The sequence below is a fragment of the Cavia porcellus genome, unplaced genomic scaffold, assembly GCF_034190915.1.
Source record: "Cavia porcellus strain 051 isolate PalLab524CR breed Dunkin Hartley unplaced genomic scaffold, mCavPor4.1 scaffold_6, whole genome shotgun sequence".
NCBI lineage: Eukaryota > Metazoa > Chordata > Mammalia > Rodentia > Caviidae > Cavia > Cavia porcellus.
In genome coordinates this window covers 47,547,414-47,567,114 of record NW_026947489.1, presented here as the reverse complement: position 1 = coordinate 47,567,114, position 19,701 = coordinate 47,547,414, and the positions used below count along the sequence as shown (strand labels likewise).

The 19,701-nt window shown below is 37.0% G+C and overlaps 1 protein-coding gene across 1 annotated transcript in view; it reads left to right on the top strand.

Moving 5' to 3' along the window:
* The window catches only part of Kdm7a (lysine demethylase 7A), an 87,206-nt gene that overhangs the window by 38,105 nt on the left and 29,400 nt on the right, over positions 1-19,701 (top strand). The window contains exons 3-9 of the mRNA XM_063249595.1: positions 3,916-4,033; positions 8,224-8,384; positions 12,222-12,363; positions 12,667-12,853; positions 14,035-14,197; positions 16,554-16,641; positions 18,221-18,327. Of these exons, the coding sequence (XP_063105665.1) occupies positions 3,916-4,033; positions 8,224-8,384; positions 12,222-12,363; positions 12,667-12,853; positions 14,035-14,197; positions 16,554-16,641; positions 18,221-18,327 (966 nt within the window). The remainder of the gene's footprint in view (positions 1-3,915; positions 4,034-8,223; positions 8,385-12,221; positions 12,364-12,666; positions 12,854-14,034; positions 14,198-16,553; positions 16,642-18,220; positions 18,328-19,701) is intronic.

Below are 19,701 nucleotides of genomic sequence, written 5' to 3'. Positions count from 1 at the left end.
TGTTTCCTTTTCCTTTCAGAGTTCCCCATGACTCATTATAGATACCATTTAAACAGTAAAATACCCACTAGTGTGCTGAATTTAAACTTTATCCTCCATTGGGATTTTTTTCTTATTGGTGGCACTGGGGATTGAATTTGGGGCCTTTGCACTGAGTGACATTCCAGCCCTTTTAATATTTTTATTTTGAGAAAGGGACTTGCTAAATTGCCCAAGTGGGACTAGAACTTGTGATCCTCCTGCTTCAGCCTTCTTCAGTGCTATGGTTACAGTTGTGAATTACTGGGCTGGGCTCCTTGATTGGGAATCATGAATAGGATTTGATGGCACTCAAATACATATTCCATGTGTTCCTCAGGCACTTGAAATGTAGCATGATATTTACTCTCCTTTCCTTGTGACCATTACTAAAGTATTCCTTCACTAGTCTCCTTCCCTTAAGAAATTCAAGATGAATGTGTTTGTGTATACCTGCAATCAGAGCACTCTGGAAGCTAAGGCAGGAGGATTGCTGTGAGTTCAAGACCAGCCTGAAGTACATATAGTGAATTTAAGACCAGCCTGAATTGCACAGCAAAACCCTGTCTCAAAAAACTAAGAAAAAAAATTTAGTCATCTTTTGCAGTGACTGCTTTTTTATTCTAATCATGTTGGCCCAATAGGACAGTTGTTACTCTTACAAATCAGCATATTTAAAGGAAGTGATAACTGGCAATTTATTATATGCCAGGGACTTTGGTGGGTAATACTTGACCTAAGTATGATCCTTCTTATCTCCTTTGATATTTATAACCTACATACAATATAAGAATTATCTAATGCGTCTTTTATGGAACCACTTGGTAGAGCTGGATTTTGTATGTATAGCTGCCAAATCCAAAGCCAGTAGTAAAAGTGAAAATTAAAAAAGTGCTGCTCCTTGTTAATGCAGGGCCTGAGCTAGGTCCCTGCCCAGGAGGAACTACGCCTTTTCTGGATGCACCTTTGCCGTATGCAGTAAGTATTTAAAATAATAACTACTTCTGTAGCACATACGCTAAAAATAATAATCTTTAGGCATTTCTAGAAATTTGTACTGAGGAATTCATTTGGAAACAGATTAATCTATATGAATGTTAATCATGGCATTGTTTGAACAGAGTTTCAGGATGAGCTGAGTGCTTTAAAAATCCCAGTTATACTTGCTTGCTTGCTTGCTCGTTTGTTTGTTTATTTGTTTAAGTATCAGGGATCAAACTCAGGACCTCGTGCCTGCCAGACAGGTGCTTACTCTGCTGTGCTAAATCCCTGGCTGTCAAAAACTCAGTTGTAAAATGGTGCATCCACATCTCAACATTCTAGGCTATCTTTAAATTGCTTTTGAATACTTGATAGGGATAAAATGCTCATGATTAGAAAGGTAAGTAGGATAAGTATTGGATTCCAGTTAAAAATAAAATGAAATTATCCTATGTATAGTGGGAAAAAGCCTGCAATGAAATGCCCTTGAATTCTAGGAGCAGTTTTACGTGAGAAAAAAATAACATGTAAAAATTGCCTTGGTGGAATTTTAAAAGAAAGTTTTTCTATGATTCTAAATTTCTCTCCTGCTATTTTTTAAAATGGATTTATTCTCTTTCATATTGGAAAGCTGGCTGCAATAAGTTACTTGGGAATGATATTTTAAAGGCTTAGATTTGAATAAGCCTGATTTTCACTGCTATTGATTTGGTATGATCTTCCTTACCCATATGAGGATCCAGTATTAATTGTATTATTATGATCTTATTATGGTGAAGATTTAAAATAACTTGAAATCCAGGCATGATGGTGCATGCATATATATTTAATCCCTGCATTCAGAAGGCTGAGGCAGGAGGATTGCAGAGGTTATGGCCAGCCTGAAATACATAGAGAGACCTTTTCTGAAAAATAAATTTATCTGTCTGTCCATCCCTCCATCATCCTATCTTGAAATCACAGAGTTGTTTTCCTTCTAACATTTTGTTATGAAAATGTTAACACATACAGAATAAGCTGAAGTAATTCTACAGTGTCTATAAACTGTCACTGTCTAGGTTTTGCTGTTCAACATTTTATGTTAACTTACTCTACCACTTATCTCTCCATGTAATTCTATGTTTTATTTTTACTGCTTTTTTTATGCACTTCTGAGTAAGTTGCAAACATTAGTATATTATCCAAAATCATTGGATTTTAGGCTTAAGGGTGATTTTCAAGCTTATGCAATAAAATCTCACATAGATACCACACAGAAGAGCTGTGTGTGTGGCACTCAGGTGGAAGTGGGATTGAGGTCCCACTGTTTGCACTTCTGTCTTTGTCAGGTACCTCATACAGTTTGCAGATTGACACTGTCCCCAACCCACTTTAGTTCCAGACCAAAACCTAGAAATCCAGACTCAGAGGTGTTACTCACTGGCCCAAGGCTGCAGTGAAAGTGACTGAATGAAACAGGAATCAGCGCATTTCCTAAGTTTGGTTGTTGTGACTACTCATGATCATAGCCTCCTACGCTGTGGGATCAAGGACCCCTACTTTGAGTCACTCATGAGTTTTATTTTGTCACCCTACCTGTCTCACTTAATTATGAACAATAAGCTGTTCTTCATGTCAGTATAAATATACTGTACTTATTTTGGAAGTAAGTCTTTACATAAAAGCGAAAGGAATTGCAATGTTAAAGTAGATTTCTTTTTTTGTTGTTTTGTTTGTTTGTTGTTGTTTGAGACAGGGTCACCCTATCCCTACGTAGTCCAGGCTGGCCTTAAAGTCTCTGTGTAGCTCAGGCTGACCTGAACTTGCAGCAATCGCCCTGCCTCAGTCTCCTGAGTGCTGGGATTACAGGCATGCACCACCACACCCAGCTTAATGTAGGTTTTTTTTTTGGGTACCGGGGATTGAACTCATGACCTAGCGCTTGCCAGGCAAGTGCTTATGCCGCTGAGCTAAATCCCTGGCCCTTAATGTAGATTTTGATATGAGATAAAAGGCCCTGTTTGAGAGAAAAACTTGGATGATCTAGATCATATCATGATCTAGTGTTCTCATGAAAATCACAGTTTTAAATAAGTTGGTAATGTCATGGGGTGGATAAATAAAGGTATTATAAATTCATTTCTTGATTTAAATTATTTAATTTTTAAATTATTTTGAAATAAAAAGAATAGGTTTTAAAAACACAATGAATTACCTAGAATTGCAACAGTAATTAAATGAAATTTACTTTTGTGACCTGGAAATATATTAAAAACTTGAGGTTTTTTTCCCTGTGTCTTTAAAAAAAAAGCTTATGAATCTCCGGTTAAAACCAACAGGGTGGCCAGGGGTTTAACTCTGTGGCATAAGTGCCTGCTTGGCAAATGCGAGGTTGTGAGTTCAATCCCTGGCACCAAAAAACAAACAAACAAACAAACAAACAAACAAACAAAAAACCCAACAGGGTAAAAAAAGAAAAAGAAAAACATGGGCTGGGAATTTAGCTCAGTGGTATAAGTGCCTTCCTGGCAACTGTGAGTTTTGAGTTTGATTCCCCGTACTACCAAAAAAAGAAAAACAAAAAACCAGAGTATGGTGGTTATATCTGTCCTGAAACTGAGCATTTTTATTGTACTTACAGTTGTTTTTTCTGAACATGTAGATATACTGATCAGAAAGTATATCATGTCAAGAGCTGGGTAACGTGGCTTTTGCTCAGGAGGCTGAGGCAAGAGGATCACAAGATTCTGGTCAGTCCAGGCAATCTAGTGAGACTGTCTCAAAACAAAAAATAAAAATTTTTGGAATGTAGCTCAGAGATAGCATACTTGCCTAGTGGGTGCAAGCCTGGGGTTCCATCCCTAGCACAAATGAACAAATGACGTAATGTCACCAGTTACCAAGAATGTTTTCTTTTTTAACCTTTTAAAACTACAGTGAAAAAGAGGAGGAACTGGCACAGGCATGACTACACAGAAGTTGATGATGGTTCCAAACCAGTACAAGCTGGAACCAGGACTTTCGTCAAAGAGTTACGTGCTCGAATCTTCCCAAGGTATGGAAACTCTGTGACTGAACAATTTAAGTTGGCTGATAAAATGACATTATCTAGAGCGTTATTTTCAAGCTTTAGGCTGTAACACATTTTTGTTTTCAACTGGCATTTTGCTTTTTTTCTATATCGAAATGGAGTAGAAAATACCTTACGTTTCAGGTAAAAGGAATACATATCATTTCACGGAACATTTGCTGTATGTATGTGCATCGTGGTCACCATGTAAAAATATACTTTATTTTTTTTGGTGCTGGGGATCCAACTTGACATCTCACTTGCCAGGCAGGCACTGTGCCTCTGAGGTATATTCCCAGCCCCAAAATACACTTCTTACCTGTGATTCATAGTCCAAAAGCTTTGTGAGATGCTGATGTGAAGCAGTCGTTCCCAGTGCTTAGTTCTTTCTGATAAGCAAGTACTGCTTCTTTGCTTTCATCTCATCTTCTCTGGAGCTGCTTCTCCCCTGACCATTGTTTTCATTATCTGTCTACCAGAAGTACCTACAATCTTTGCTTAACTATTGAAGGCAGTAAGGTGGAGCTTTTTGATTTTTAAAAATAATAGAATATATTTCAGTTGTCTGTGGCTCAAAGAAAGTCAGATGCATTATAAAGCAGTCAATGCTAATTTAGATTATTTCCTACTCACTGGCTGTCATCTATTTAAAGTGATAATGCTTAATAGGCTTTTATACCAGATCATATCCATGCTTGATAAAGAGTGGAAGTACAATTTAAATTTAAACCACAGTATCACTTGTGGTCTATTATGGAATTTTTTGAGATCTTGAAATGACAAAAAAACAAAACAAAACAAAAAAAAACCCTGCCCGTTTTCCTCCCCCTGCCTCTTCATACTTACACAGAAACATACTGCTGAGCATACATGTTGGCTCCCTTAGGTCTGCAGAGAAACAGAAAACATACAGAATAAACATAATGTTTGCACAGGATTCGTTTGGAAGTTAGAGAAGTGTTTGCTTGCTTTCCCGCTTTTGGACAGTGCTTAAGTGGCATGGAGCTTGTAGTCTGGGTCTGTTTGTGGGCCTGAGGCAGGTTTGTGACTGCCCTAAAACAGTGTGTCCAGTGTGGTGACCTATGTGAGCACCCTTTTCTCAGTGAGAGAAGCCCTGGCTTTTACTTTTTTCAAATAGATTTGTGAGCCCCCACAAAAATAGTAGTAAAAGCTTTGACCTAGTAATTCTTGTGGCTTTTCTGCCTAAGTGAACACAAATGAGAAAATATCTAAACTGTAATTATCATTAATTAAAGGCCTTGAATTTATTTTGTGTAACTCCATAAGCGTTTGGATCATGTAAAGCCATAGTAGAATAACAGTAAGTACTAAATTACACATGCTTGATATAATGACACAGAAGTGTATTAAAGTGGGTAGATTTGCTTGCATCTCTCTTATTTTAACACTTTTATGTGTGAATATATGAATGTATGTATGCATATACCTTTTAAAATAAAATGAAATTATGTTATGCATAGTGTTGTACAATTTGCCATTTTTACTTTAGATATCATTCCGTATTACATATGGAATACACACACTCCACTTTTTTTAATTTTTAATTTTTTATTTTTCCAAATCCATTTTATGTCAAGGAGAAAAAGAAAAAAAAAAAAAAGAAGAAAAAAACTAAAATAAAATTTCAAAACATGTCAATCAGGGGGTCACTCCTCACTTTTGCACTGTTGTGTAACATGCAATAAAAACCTTACTTGGTTTACTGTCTCCTTGTATATATTTAATTTTCTCCAATTCTTTTTCAAATAATGTTGCTATATTTTAAAGGCTTGCATCTATATTTTGATCAACAGAGGAAGTTAAATACTATCAACATTTGAGCTAAGAGTGAAGATGATAAATTCTCTCTTAGATTGGAGTTTAAGGAATTATTTAATCCTCAGAGAGCAAGGGAAGGAGAGAAGTTTGGATGCTTATTTGTAAAGTAAAAGGTAGTACAACTCGGGTTCAATAGATGAGTTAGATAAAGAAGACCTAATCCACCCATTTACAAGACTGTCTAAGCTGGATGTTTGTGGGGACCCACATCTGTAATGGCAGCACCTTGAGAGGCGGAGGTGGGAGGATCTCAAGTTTGAGTCCAACTTGGACAACTGAGTGACGTAGTAACACCCTGCCTCAAAATAAGAAAAATAGAAGGGCCCAGGATGTAGCTTAGCGCGAAGGCCTTGGGTTCCATCCCTAGCATCCTCCTCACCATAAGGACTATCTGGGAGAAGGCTGTGTCAGTTACTGAGGCCTTTGTGCCTCTGCCTTACTGAGACAGCAGGAGAATCAGGGCCTGGTAATGCAGAAGACCAGCATTCCCCTTTTCTTCTGTTTTGTCCTGACCACATAGTCTGCAGGTGGCATCAAACGGCCAGGATCTGCTTATATAAATGGAAACTGCTATGTTTCAACTGTTAAGGCAAGTTGTGCACATAATTTTAAATACTGTTAAGGATTAAACACTGGTGGTCAACTTAATGCCAGCGGAATTAAATCACCATGGTACTGAGTGTAAATGTTCCACCTGAGAAAAGTTGCCAGCATAAATAGAGGAGAGAGATGTTGAGGCGCTGAGGCATTGTGGGTTCTCCAGCGTGTTGCTGTTTGAGCCATTGGTTCTCCTGGAGAAGCTCTGGTCCTCACATTGAGCACATTGCTGCCTGGCTCTGGAGGGAAAGACATGTGTGGCATAAACTCCAGGATGAACTCATCATGCTGGCTTCCTGGCATGTAGACTGTGCTTATTGTTGGAGGAGCTCAGGACCTCCATGTTGCTGAGGATGGTTGTGGTACTTTTCAGAACAGCTCTGGTCTTTGTTTTGAGTGTGACTTCTCGCCTCCAGTGTAGACCCCTCAACCTATTAGCACAGCTCCTTTACCCTGTCTGGCATAGACTTTCTGGCTTCCACCGTTGACCTTTGGGCCTTTATAGATCTGTAAAAGAGACTGGCGTGAGTCCTTCTTTTGGACTCTGGACCTCCAGTTGGACTTAGGGAGGCATTGCCATGAGCTCTGGGTCTTCACTTGGACTCATGCGGGACATTGCTATGGGATTCAGGCCCTTGGCTAAATATTCTATGTCTTTGGTGTTGTAGATAGATTTCCTGCATTTTCTTGTGTTAACTCTGGGTGATTATCATAAAATAATATTATGAAGTCCATGTCCTGATTCTAACTATTCTCCTCACAACCCCTGAATATAACAAAAACATAGAGGCTGCATGCTGAATTTCTTTGGATTTGTGGTGGAGGACAGTAATGAGACAAGTCACACTGAAGTGTAATATCTATATCAGGGAAGGGAATCTGAGGTCCAAATATTTTTAGTTGATGAAGTATCTACCTAGTATTAAAGTCTTACTAGTACTGTTTGCAACAAATCACTTAAATTCATAGTCCTCAATGAGGCCATGAGGGACACTTTTCTCAATGGGTAAGGGACCAGGGCCAGTAGTTACCTTCCTCTAGGCAGCACAATTCATTGTTCTGTGTTCTGTTAGACTTTAAAATGCTTGATAAGTGTTTGGATAGAACTTGATAGTCAGGTAAAACCTGGTCTGCATTTTACTTACCCTAACACTAGTTTCTATTGTAATATACAACCTGCCTAGTTGCTCTTCTCATTTTCTACACAGTTTTATTGAGTGGCTTCTAGTTTTCTTACTTCTTTTATTTTTTTTATTTTATTTTATTTTATTTTTTTCCTTTTTATCGGTACCGGGAATCGAACTCACAACTGCCTGCTTGCAAGGCAGGTGCTTATGCCACTGAGCTAAATGCTCAGCCCCCCTTACTTCTTTTAAATTCAGCCCTTCACTACCACTAATGTTAAACATCTTACTATTTTATTATGTCTTTGAGTGTAATTTATCTGGAAATTTTACATATGGAAATACATATTGCTCTAAACCAGTTTGTTGCTTTCTCTTTTTTTAATGCTTAGAATATTTTATATTTTCAATTACTATCTATTGAATTAAAGGCTATATTATTTATGAATATACTTTAGAATGGCAAAAAGGCTTTGCAAAATGTTATTAAGAGGAGAATTAGATATGTTAGGTGAGAAGTGATGTAGCTAATTATGCAGTATGAATGTACTATCACAGTTACTGTTTTTAAACTGAACTTACCAACAAAAATGACATCTTAGTCTTATATTTTAGTGCCGATGAGATCATTGTGAAGATGCATGGCAGCCAGCTGACACAAAGATACTTGGAGAAACATGGATTTGATGCCCCTATCATGGTCCCTAAATTAGATGACCTAGGACTCCGGCTTCCTTCTCCTGCTTTCTCTGTGATGGATGTGGAACGTTACGTAGGTACGAACTTGACTCTTTTTAAGTTCTCAGGGAAATATGGTAAAAGTAAGTATGTGTTAAATATTATAACTGGATGAAGAAATGTCAGTTTAGTTCTGTGTCCTGGGTCAGCGAAGGTGAGACGCAGTGTTGTTGAAAACTGCTTTCCTCAGCAGTCCTCCTATATAAGAAAAATCAGTGTTTGGCCATCCTGATTTGTTTGGGCTTATCCTATGCTGGTGTTGGTGTCACTGAATGTAAAACTGTATTTGCTTAAGGAAGACTCTTACTTACTGAGGAGCACTGCAGAGCCAAGAAGCATCGGAGAGCGGGGCTGATTCTAGGCATTTGTGGAAGCTTGACACAGAGTTCCTGGAGCCCACTGTATTGACAAGCCTTTTGCACTGCTTTGTGCCTATTGCCTAGAGAGAAGGCTGCAAGAAAAGGAGATTCTATTCTACTTGTTTTTATATTAATGACTTGTTGACTTTTGCCATTTAACGACATGTATACTTAATCTGTAATTTTGAGGCCTAGAAAATAATTAAGAAATGGGGGGGGAGGAATAAGGGGGAAAAGTCCTTTACTGATTGCCAAATTATTGACATTTTCAGTCATTTCATTTATTCTTGCAGTGATGACAAAGTTCACTGTATGTAGATGCCATTTGTTTTTCAACTTTTAAAAAACATATTATTTGAAGATTAGATTCCAAATATATCTTTTCTCAAAATTGAACATCCATTACATTATGTCCTCAGCATGGAATATCAAAGAACTTATCCCTTTATTGAACAGTTGACAGTTGACAGTTTTCAGGTGCCAGAACGTATCTCAGTGGCATAGTGCCTTCCTGGCAGACATGAGGTCCTGAGTTCAGTTCCCAGTCCCCCCCAAAAAAAGACATGATAAGGTTGACAATTTCCATTGATAATTTTTTATCATTGATAATTATTTTGCTATGGAAACCCAATTAAATGTCCTGACTTCACAATGAGCTAAATTTGTGATTAAATCTGGAAGTGAGCCTGAGGTTTAACCTAAACCTGTTTGTATGGATAAACTTTATAAAATAAATGGCTTGTGTAAAGTTAGAACAAAACGTTCAAAGTGCTTGACAACTTTTTAGTACTGCAGGCTTCTCCAATTAAATACTAGTAACAGAACTTTTTAAAAAAAATTTGACAGTTTTTAATTTGGATCTCAAAGTAAATAGGAATTACAGTGATCAAATAATTTTATAAACAAATTTTATAAGAAGAACTAACAATCCTTACTACATATTCTACTAAAAAACCACAAAGTTGCTTGAGACAAAACCATAAAACTGAAGGAAAAATCATAGATCTACAATATTTCTCAAGGTTTTAAAACATCTCTATTGAGTGAAGAAGGCAGAAATTGTGTAATGAAACTGTCAGAATCAACATCATGCCTTAAGTGGATTCATCAAAATTGTACAATTATCCAATAAATGTAGAGTTATGTACTCTTCTCAAAATCTCATGGAATATTTGTCTACATAGACTCATGTTCAAAATGAAGAATTAAACATATCCCAAGGAATGGAAATCATGTAAGCACTCACATAATGGTGAAACAAAAGTAGAAATCAAGAACATAAAATACTTGATATATGCCTAAAAATTGGAGATTACATCACAAAGTTTTACATGAAATCTCTTCCAAATAAAAGGTCCAATTAAGTAAAGTATAAAAAGGAAGGTACATTTTATTATCATTTCAAGGTCCTTGAAATGGCAGTGCTTCAAAAGAATTTAAAAACTATAAATGTGTTAGAAAAGAATAAAGATCTCAACTTTAGAAAAAGAAAAATAACAGCAACATAGAAACGAAAATCACTGCACAAAATTTTTCATTGTTCAATAGTCATTCAGATTATGGGCTATAACGAAATGATTAATAATATGTAAAAACATTATTGACTAATGTCATCCATTACATTAAAAATCGATAGAAAAAAGACAAATCATATTAATGGATGTAGAGAAAACACAAGAAAGAAAAAGTAGTACACATTGAGATTAAGATAGAACAATCAAAATGTCTTCACTTGTATATAATGTGGTAAACGTTAAAATACCAGCAGAAAAAATCTTTTTACAAATTATTTTTATACAGATTTTGTATATTTTGTTCTGTAAATTATTATTTACAGAAATCTGTCATATAATTATGTATCAACAATGAATACTAAATTGGAAATTGTAAACATTACAAAAATGCAGGATAGAAACATTGTAATAATTTTACAAATTACTAATTTACAAAAATCTCGTAATTATGTATCAACAATGAACACTGCATTGGAAATTGTAAACATTACAAAAAATACAACACAGTAAAAAAAACTTCACAAAAGTTCAAATTCTACATATGAATTTGTAATAAACACAAGATAAAATAGTGATTAAACTTAAACAAATATAAGGAAATTAGATTATATATTGGCAAATTATGTAATATAGTATAGAAGCATATATCATAACAGAACTATTAAATCCCAAAAATAAGAAATATATGAGATACTGCTATTAACTTGTATGAAGTTACATCAGAAGACGACATTTATTTGTTTTCTATTTCAGATTGGTTAAGTATTACCATACTTTGAATTCCACCATATCTTGAAGTTCATTGTAAAATTTAGTAAGCTCTCTAGAGAGGCATTGTGATGCTTGTCGGCTTACGGTTTTATAGGCAAACTGAATTAATCACAATTCAGAATTTGGACATTTAGTTAGGCACTAGTACGAACTGGTTCTTTTGCCTCTGTACCACTAGTCCCTCTTCCCTGTTCTTTCTCCCTTCCATCTTTCTCTTTTCCTTTTTGTGGTACGGGGGATTGAGTCCAGGTCTTTCACATGCTAGGCATGTATTCTACTGCTGAGTTACATCCCCAGCACTTTATACTGAGGGAGAATGTGAAAGGAAAAAGTACTACCAGGAAAGCAAGTCACCCTGGCCAGCTGGCCTACCCATTCCTCAATGAGTGATCTGTTTACAAAAAATGGTAGAATTAGAATCTTAGATATTATAGAAGTTAGGAGGAAAAACTAATCCTCTCATTTTATGCATAAGGAAATTAAAACCTAGAAAGTGTCAGAAAATTTTCACATCCCAATATATATATTTTTTGTCATTTGGGCTGCATGCAAGAAATCATTGATGCATTGAAAACTTTGCAACCGGGGCTGGGGGTTTAGCTCAGCGGCATAAGCACCTGCCTTGCAAGCAGGTAGTCATGAGTTTGATCCCCGGTACCGATTAAAAGAAAAAAGAAAAGAAAACTTTGCAACCATGTACTTTTTAATACTGTTAATTTTTTTTTAAGCCCCCCCTCCCCCAGAACCTGAGATCGAACTCGCTACCATGTTTGCAAGGCAGGCTACTTATGTCACTGAGCTAAATCCCTAGCCCTTATACTGTTAATTCTGTAGCTCTGTTTTACTGCTTTTTTTCCCTTGAGAACTATCTTTTATTTTCAAAATATCCAATTGAATTTAAAAAGAAAAAATATAGGCTGGTGGGGGGAGGTACATGCCTATAATCCCAGCCCTCTGGAGTCTGAGGCAGGAGAATTGCTGCGAGTTTGAGGCCAGCTTTGGCTACAAAGTGAGTTCAAGGCCAGACTGAACTACTTGGTGACACTGTGTCTCAAAAAGACCAAAAAAAAAAAAAAAAAAAAAGTAAAAACAGAAGAATTTATCTTGGCTGTGTAGTTTTATGGTCAATTTAATTATCATATGAAGAAAATACAGTGTTTCAAATATTTTTGTTTGGGGCACATATTGATAGAACTTGTAAGCCCAGTAATAAGACTTTTTTTCTCTATAGGTGGTGACAAAGTGATAGATGTTATTGATGTGGCAAGACAGGCAGACAGCAAAATGACCCTTCACAATTATGTTAAATACTTCACGAATCCTGACAGACCAAAAGTGTTAAATGTGATCAGCCTTGAATTTTCAGACACAAAGTGAGTAGTTCTGGATATTTTGCTTTAACATTTTGAACATTGTAACTAAATGTAGCTCAATGATATATTTATTTTAGTAAGGTACTGACTTCTGAAGTTGTCCACTGGTAGCAGTGTTACAAATTTTCTTCAGTACACTTAGAGAATATTTGGAAATAAGGTATGCTTTAAACTTTAAGTGTTATTGTTAACCTTGAGTTCTGGTTACTTACGTGGTTTAGGTTGACATGGGAGAAGCAGTTTAAAGAAATTTTAATTTTCATTATGTGAGTGTGCATATGTGTGTCTGTTTTCTTTTGAAAGAATGTCTGAATTGGTGGAAGTCCCTGATATAGCAAGAAAGCTTTCCTGGGTGGAAAACTATTGGCCAGACGATTCAGTCTTTCCCAAACCATTTGTTCAAAAATACTGCTTAATGGGTGTTCAAGACAGCTACACAGATTTCCACATTGACTTCGGTGGAACATCAGTCTGGTACCACGTCCTCTGGGTAAGATTAGGGTGTTCCTTTGTTCTTTTAATCACAAAAATATACAGTTATATTTTTCAAGTAGTATTCATTTGTTACAAGTGACATTTAGTGAGGGAGAAATTTTCCTACTTTTTGGGTAGAATCTATTACTTTGGCCTTAATAGTTATGATTTCCTAAAAATCACAAGTGATAGGCTTGAGCTGTTTGTTTTTTAAAAAATTTTTAATAGTATGTACTTGTGATATGTGGGGAACTGGTACATATTGAGTCTTCATGAGTTCTTTATATTTAGATTCCTTTTTGTCTTCATCTTTTAAATTGGTTTCCGTTAACCTTATATCTTTTTCTTTCTCCATCCCTCTAGTTGATTATCCATTAATTCCTGGACCAAATACCTAAGAAGGAACAAAATGATAGTAATAATTGCTTCTGGCTTTAAGGATAGAGTAAGAGAACTAGGTGGCTAAGTCCTAAGTGCCCATAAAAATGTTAATTATTTGTAGTTTATATTCACTTTGCTTTATCCAGAATTGTACCTATTAGCCATGTGTGGCTAAATTTAAATAATTGAAATGCAGTATAATTTGAAAAATTCAGTTCCCCATTTCGCTGGTGACATTTCAAGTGCTCAGCCGCATTGGCTAGTGACTGCTGTGCCAGGTAGTGCAGATGAGAAAGGTCCCCCACCACAGAAATTCTGTCAGAGAGTGCTGGTCCAGTGTCTCATCGCATCTGGGCTGCACTGGACACTGAGTCCTTGACTCTCCTGTTGCTTTTCACCTGGAAGATGAAAAGACTTGATTCTCTAAAGGATGTTTATTTGCGAGTTTTTAGAAAGAGTCATTGTGGGATATAGATCTTGGGAGAGAGAGAGAGATGACTCTGTGCTGTGACCAGGCCTTTTAACATGAGAGGTCGTCAGGGAGGTGTTTGTGGTTTTCTACCTTGCTATCTGGCAGTGATTTGTCTGACTTAAATTACTGGCTTCTTGTCAATTGGGGGAGGAGAAGAGTTTAGCATCTGTGAAAATGCTGTTGAAAGGAATTAGCTATTGATCAAAAATGGGAAGGTCTTTTTGAACCTAAAACATTTTGCTAATTGTTTAATATACATCATTATATTGGAAAATATTATCAGTGTCCGCCGTTGAAAGGATGGCTTTCGGTTTTTCAAAGATAGTATGGTTACTTCCTTTTAGGGCGAGAAGATTTTTTACTTGATAAAGCCAACAAATGAAAATTTGGCACTCTATGAATCTTGGAGTTCATCTGTGACCCAGAGTGAGGTATTCTTTGGAGATAAAGTGGATAAATGCTACAAATGTGTGGTAAAGCAGGGACATACCTTATTTGTTCCTACAGGTAAGGTTTTAAGCCCACCCCTCTCTACCCATGGTTGATTTTCATTCACGTGGAGTTAGCTTGTAATTAGAATCTGTGGCTCTAAAATGTTTGTGAAGTAGATTTATGGCATTGCTTAAGAAATAACTCTGATCTTGAGGGTTTTTTTTTTTTTTTTTTTTTTTTTAATCCCTTAGAGGGCTTCTCTTACAGTTAGGACTTCTCTTGGCATTGTTTTATGTTGTTTGCCATCATTTTAATTTTCGCTGAAATAAAGTTCACATATTATAATATTTCACCTTTTAAAGCATACAGTTCAGTGGTTTTCAGTAGACTGGTAAAGTTATACAACCATCACCACTACCTGACTAGAACATTTTCATCCTCTCAGGAAGGAAACATGCCCTTCAGTAGTTACCCCCATGTTCCCCTTTCCTAAGCCTCTGTGTTTTCTGTCGCTGTAGGCTAACCTGTTCTGGACACCTGATATATGTGGCCTTTTGTGTCCAACTTCTTTCACTCGATATAGTGTTTTCTAGGCCCATCCATGCTGTAGCACATACAAGTGTTTCCTCTTTTTATGGTCCAGCAGTGGTCCCCTGTAAGTGTCCTGTTTTGTTTACTCATCCATCAGTTGGAGGCTGTTCTGAACAGTGCTACCTTGGATGTTTGTATACACATTTTCTGTGTGAAGGCCTGTTTTAATTTCTCTTGAGTGTGTATCTATCTAGTGGTAGAATTGCTGCATTGCAAGCTTTAACTATGTTTAACATCTTGAGGAACTATCAGTCTGTTCTGGGCATGTGCCATAAATCTGAAATGTATAACACTATGTCAGGATGAGATATGAATAGATGCAAAGTAGATTCTCAGGGCCAATGGTTTTTGACAGCTGTGTTCTTCTGATTTGGGCTGCCTCAGTTGGCTGCACAGTTCACAGGCTATTCCCAAGGCTCTGTTTTTTTCCCTTGACTGGTATATGTAATAATGATTATGTACTTGAATAAATGAATGAATGCCTACAACCACCAGAATTGCCTGGAATAAGTTAGCAGTGTTTATCCCTTAAATCCTCTTTCTAGTGTTCTCCTTTATAACAAATATTTTGTTGTTCCATTTGGAATTGAAATTCATAATATGTATAACTTCTTGCATAATTTGTTTAAAAATTGATTTAATGGACTACAAGAAAGAAGTAAAGAGGTAATTTATAAATGGAATACTATTCTAATATGTGACTGTGTGCCCAGTAGAAGTAAAGGACAGAATTGGTTAACTCCCTGAGTCAGCAAACCAGTACAGATACGTGCAGTGGCCTTCAATTCCAGCTGTCACTTTGGCGGGGTTTTTGGTTCTCAGACCTCAGTGAGCATCAGGGTCATCTAAAGAGCTGGTGAAACCAGATTGTTTCACCCTTATCACCCCTAGGATTCAGTAGATCTGGGACAGGTCTGAGAATTTACATTTTAACGAATTCTAACTGATGCTATTGTGTGGTCTGGGAACCACACTTTGAAAAATACTGTGATAGGCAGTGTAAGTTTTTTCCTCAAGATAGTTAACAACTGCTATGCTTACAAACAAACAAAACTGTAATTTCTTTCAATTTGCAATAGTTGTATTTCTGGATGTTGTGCCGAGCCCATGTAGATATACTTTGTTTAGATGCATAATCTGGTTTCTAGATTCAGATAGTTAATGAACAGGATTTGTACCTATGAATGCCCACATTTATCTTTCTGTAAAGTCTTTCTGTTAAGTCCATCATTTCTTTCAAAAACCAGGCAATCCTGTCTTAGAAATAATTTTCACCTTGAAAACACTTCTATGGGAAACATTATTTTGGTTGCCAATACTTCTGTGTATAGGCAGGCCCGTGACTCTCCGTAACTAAATGTTGGTCACTGCCTCTCCCTCCTTACAGAACTGGGTCTCGGATTGAGTGTCTAGTTCTCCTCTCCTCCTTCCCTGCAGGGCACTCTGCTAGTTCAGCACAGCACTAGGGAAGCAGAGAATGTCTCCAGCTCCTGTTTTCCTGAGGAAAACATGCTTTCCTAATTGAGACCAGAGTCAGTTTTCTTAGAGTAAAATCTTTACTGTAAGATTGGATTATGTTTTTAAACTAAACACAGAAACAACAGTAACTACCAAAACCTTCACTTTATTCTTCAAACTCAGTGCAGAGCTTGGCGTGTTACAGGCAATGAATACATATCTAATTGAAAGACTTAACAGATTGTAATAGACATTAACTTTTCTAAGCAGTGGAGAATGGAGCAAATTTAGGTTGCTCTTTGAATTATCTCCCTGGTAGGCATCACATCTTTTTGGTTGAAATATTGAAGAGTCACTGACTTACATATTTTAACCATTTCAGGGTGGATCCATGCTGTGCTCACGTCTCAGGACTGTATGGCTTTTGGGGGAAACTTTCTGCACAACCTTAACATCGGCATGCAGCTCAGGTTTGTGTCACTAGCACTGAAAGGATCTTCTGTCTTTTTTAAATAGGACATTTTTGTTTGCTTGTTTTAAAAACACAAGGTATTTTATTTGAGAGTCCATGGAGATAGGTCTAGAGAAATGATTAGGAATAGGAACTATTAACAGAAGTGTTAATTAAAACTTTTGTTTGTGATGCTTTGATACATTTCAAATCTAAAGCAAACATAATGACTCATTCTTCATGATTTTTATCTCTCCAAATTAATTTTTTCTTTTTGAGTTGAGCTTCTTGCTGTGTTGTCCAGACTGGCCTTAAACTTACTGTGTAGCCAGGCTGGCCTCAAACTCAAAGCAATCCTCCTGCCTCAGCCTCCCAAGTGCTGACAATTCAGGTGTGTACCACATCTGGCTAGCAAATTTCAAAATTTTGTAAAGATGGATATACTCTTTTTTGGCTGCTTTGCAATGAGGAAAATGTTAAGTCAGATTCAGTTGCGACCTCTGGTGCTGGAATAGAGCAGTCCTTCCATCAGGATGCTGTCAGAATGTTTGTTTTAATTCTGCTCAGATGAAAGATTAACAAGCCTTCCTCTTACATATGAAAATTTGATCATTGTGTAACTATTCACCAGGTAATCTAATGAGGAAGATATTATTACGCAAGTGTGTGGGGGAGGGGGGCAAAAATGGCTCCTGGCTGATAACTGCATGAGGACTGGGAGAACTAGGAAAACCTAGCTGGAAGCCATATGTTAGGTCTTCCCTGAGTGTAGTGACTCTTGTAACTTTGTGTGCCCAAGGGAAGCTCTGAATGCTCTGCCTCTGCATGTATGGAGTTACTGCAGGAGATCGTGGCCCTTGTAGGACTGTTAAGTCAAGGTCAGACCCATACACAGCAAGTTTGGATCTTGCGCCTCTTGAACCTGAGCTGTCCGTACGGGAGAGACAGCGCCTGCTCTAACATATTCCAGCAGGGACTGTGACAGAAGACTTAATAGTAACTGGCAAACTCTGGTTCCCGTCATCACACCATGACTGGTATCAGAGATGAGTTTTTGATTTTGTTTTTGACAGGATCTCACTATGTAGTTCAGGCTGGCCTTGAACTCATTACATAGCTCAGGCTGGCCTTGAACTCAGGGTGATCCTCCTGTCTCAGCCTCCCAAATGTTGAGATTACAGGTGTGCACAAACACACCCACCTCAGATGTGGTTTTGACCTTGAATATTTACTAAAGAAAACTTGACTGGATGTTGCAGTGTTGTCCAACACTTGGAACTAACTTTTTAAAAAACTTTTCACTTATTTTAATAGAATCTTCATAAAATGCTTCTGCTAAAATTAGGTTACAAATTCCAAGATATGATTTTTCATGAAGCACAATGTAATTATTAAGTACACTCAAATTTATTAAGGGCAGAACCTAGGTAAGATCATAATTAGGCATTGTCCAGCTGTGGTGTTTTAATAGCTACAACACTTGGTTGATTTTTTTTTTTATATGTTATATCCTGCTTAGTATATTTTTAAATTGATTATCTTCATTTAACTTTGAAATGTTAATAGTAAAGATAATTCTTCCAATTGTCTTTATTTAGGTGTTATGAGATGGAAAAAAGGCTAAAAACACCAGATCTTTTCAAATTCCCTTTTTTTGAAGCCATATGTTGGTTTGTAGCCAAAAATTTGCTGGAAACCTTGAAAGGTAATTAATGCTTTACACATTCTGTTATATAATGATGCATAATGTTTGTAAACTTCCTTAAAACTGCATGATAGAAAGATTTTTCTAGTAAAGTATGGCTATTATCCTTGTTAGTTTTTTAAAATACTCTGTTCACGATTTCTCCCACCAGGAACCTTCTTAGCAGTTAGTTTCTAGCCGATAGCCAGCCAACCTGCATTCTTAGAACTCAGCATGTAAACGCCTGTACCGGAAGCACAGTGGTGATACTGAGAAAGACTCATTTCATCTATAACTCCAGCGACCTGCAGTTATTTTTAAGCATTTGTAGGTACTTCACTCACAGAAAGTAGCTTCTGTCAAGAGACTTTTTATCTTTTTAAGGCAGGGTTTCTCTATGCAGTTCAGCTCACTTTGTAGCCTAGGCTGGTCTCAAACTCGCAACGATCCTCCTGCTCCAGCCTCCCAAGTGCTGGGATTACAGGCATGAGCCATGCCCGGCTTTTTTTTTTTTTTTTTTTTTTAATCTTTGAGGTAAGATCTCTCTATATAGTTCAGGCTGACCTTGAGCTCACTTTGTAACCCAGGCTGATCTTGAATTTGCAACTGTCCTCCTGCCTCAGCCTCCCGAGTGCTAGGATTACAGGTGTGCACCACCACCACCCAACTTGTCAAGAGACTCTTTTTTTTTTTTTTTTTTTTTTTTTTTTTTTTGTCTTTTTCATTTTTATCGGTACTGGGGATCGAACTCACGACTGCCTGCTTGCAAGGCAGGCACTTATGCCGCTGAGCTAAATTCCCAGCCCCTCAAGAGACTCTTAATTCATATGGTTCTTAAACATTTTGCTTTAAAAGGCCCAGGAACCGTTTCTTATGGCCTGGGAGAATCAGGTAGTATCTGTGTCACCATTGTGACTGTCAGCTGGCTGATATAATTTGCCTATGAGCGTACCAATCCCTGAATGTCAGTTTAGGGTGTGTATATTTTTTGAAGCTTTTTTGTTGAGATATACAGCTATTTTTTTTTAAAGGGGGAATTCAGCTTTTGATGTTTACATATTCCAACTTTATCTTTGAGCACTGGAGATTATATTTTCACTGCCTGAAGTGCATGAAAAACAGTACATAGAAATAAACATGACATTCAATTTCCAGGTACCAGTGAGAGTACAGTTTGTCTAGTTTTGAATTGTCTAACTTTTCTATTCAATTTGCAAATGGTGCTGATATTACAGTGAACCCCCGGAACAGATGTAAACAAATAAAACAGTAAACATTTTTTTCCATTTAAAACACATAGGAGAAAAGGAAAGAAACAACCAAAAGTTTACTTTCCAGAATAGCATGTATAGAACTGACATAAAGCTCATCATTTATCCCTCCCACCCCCCACCA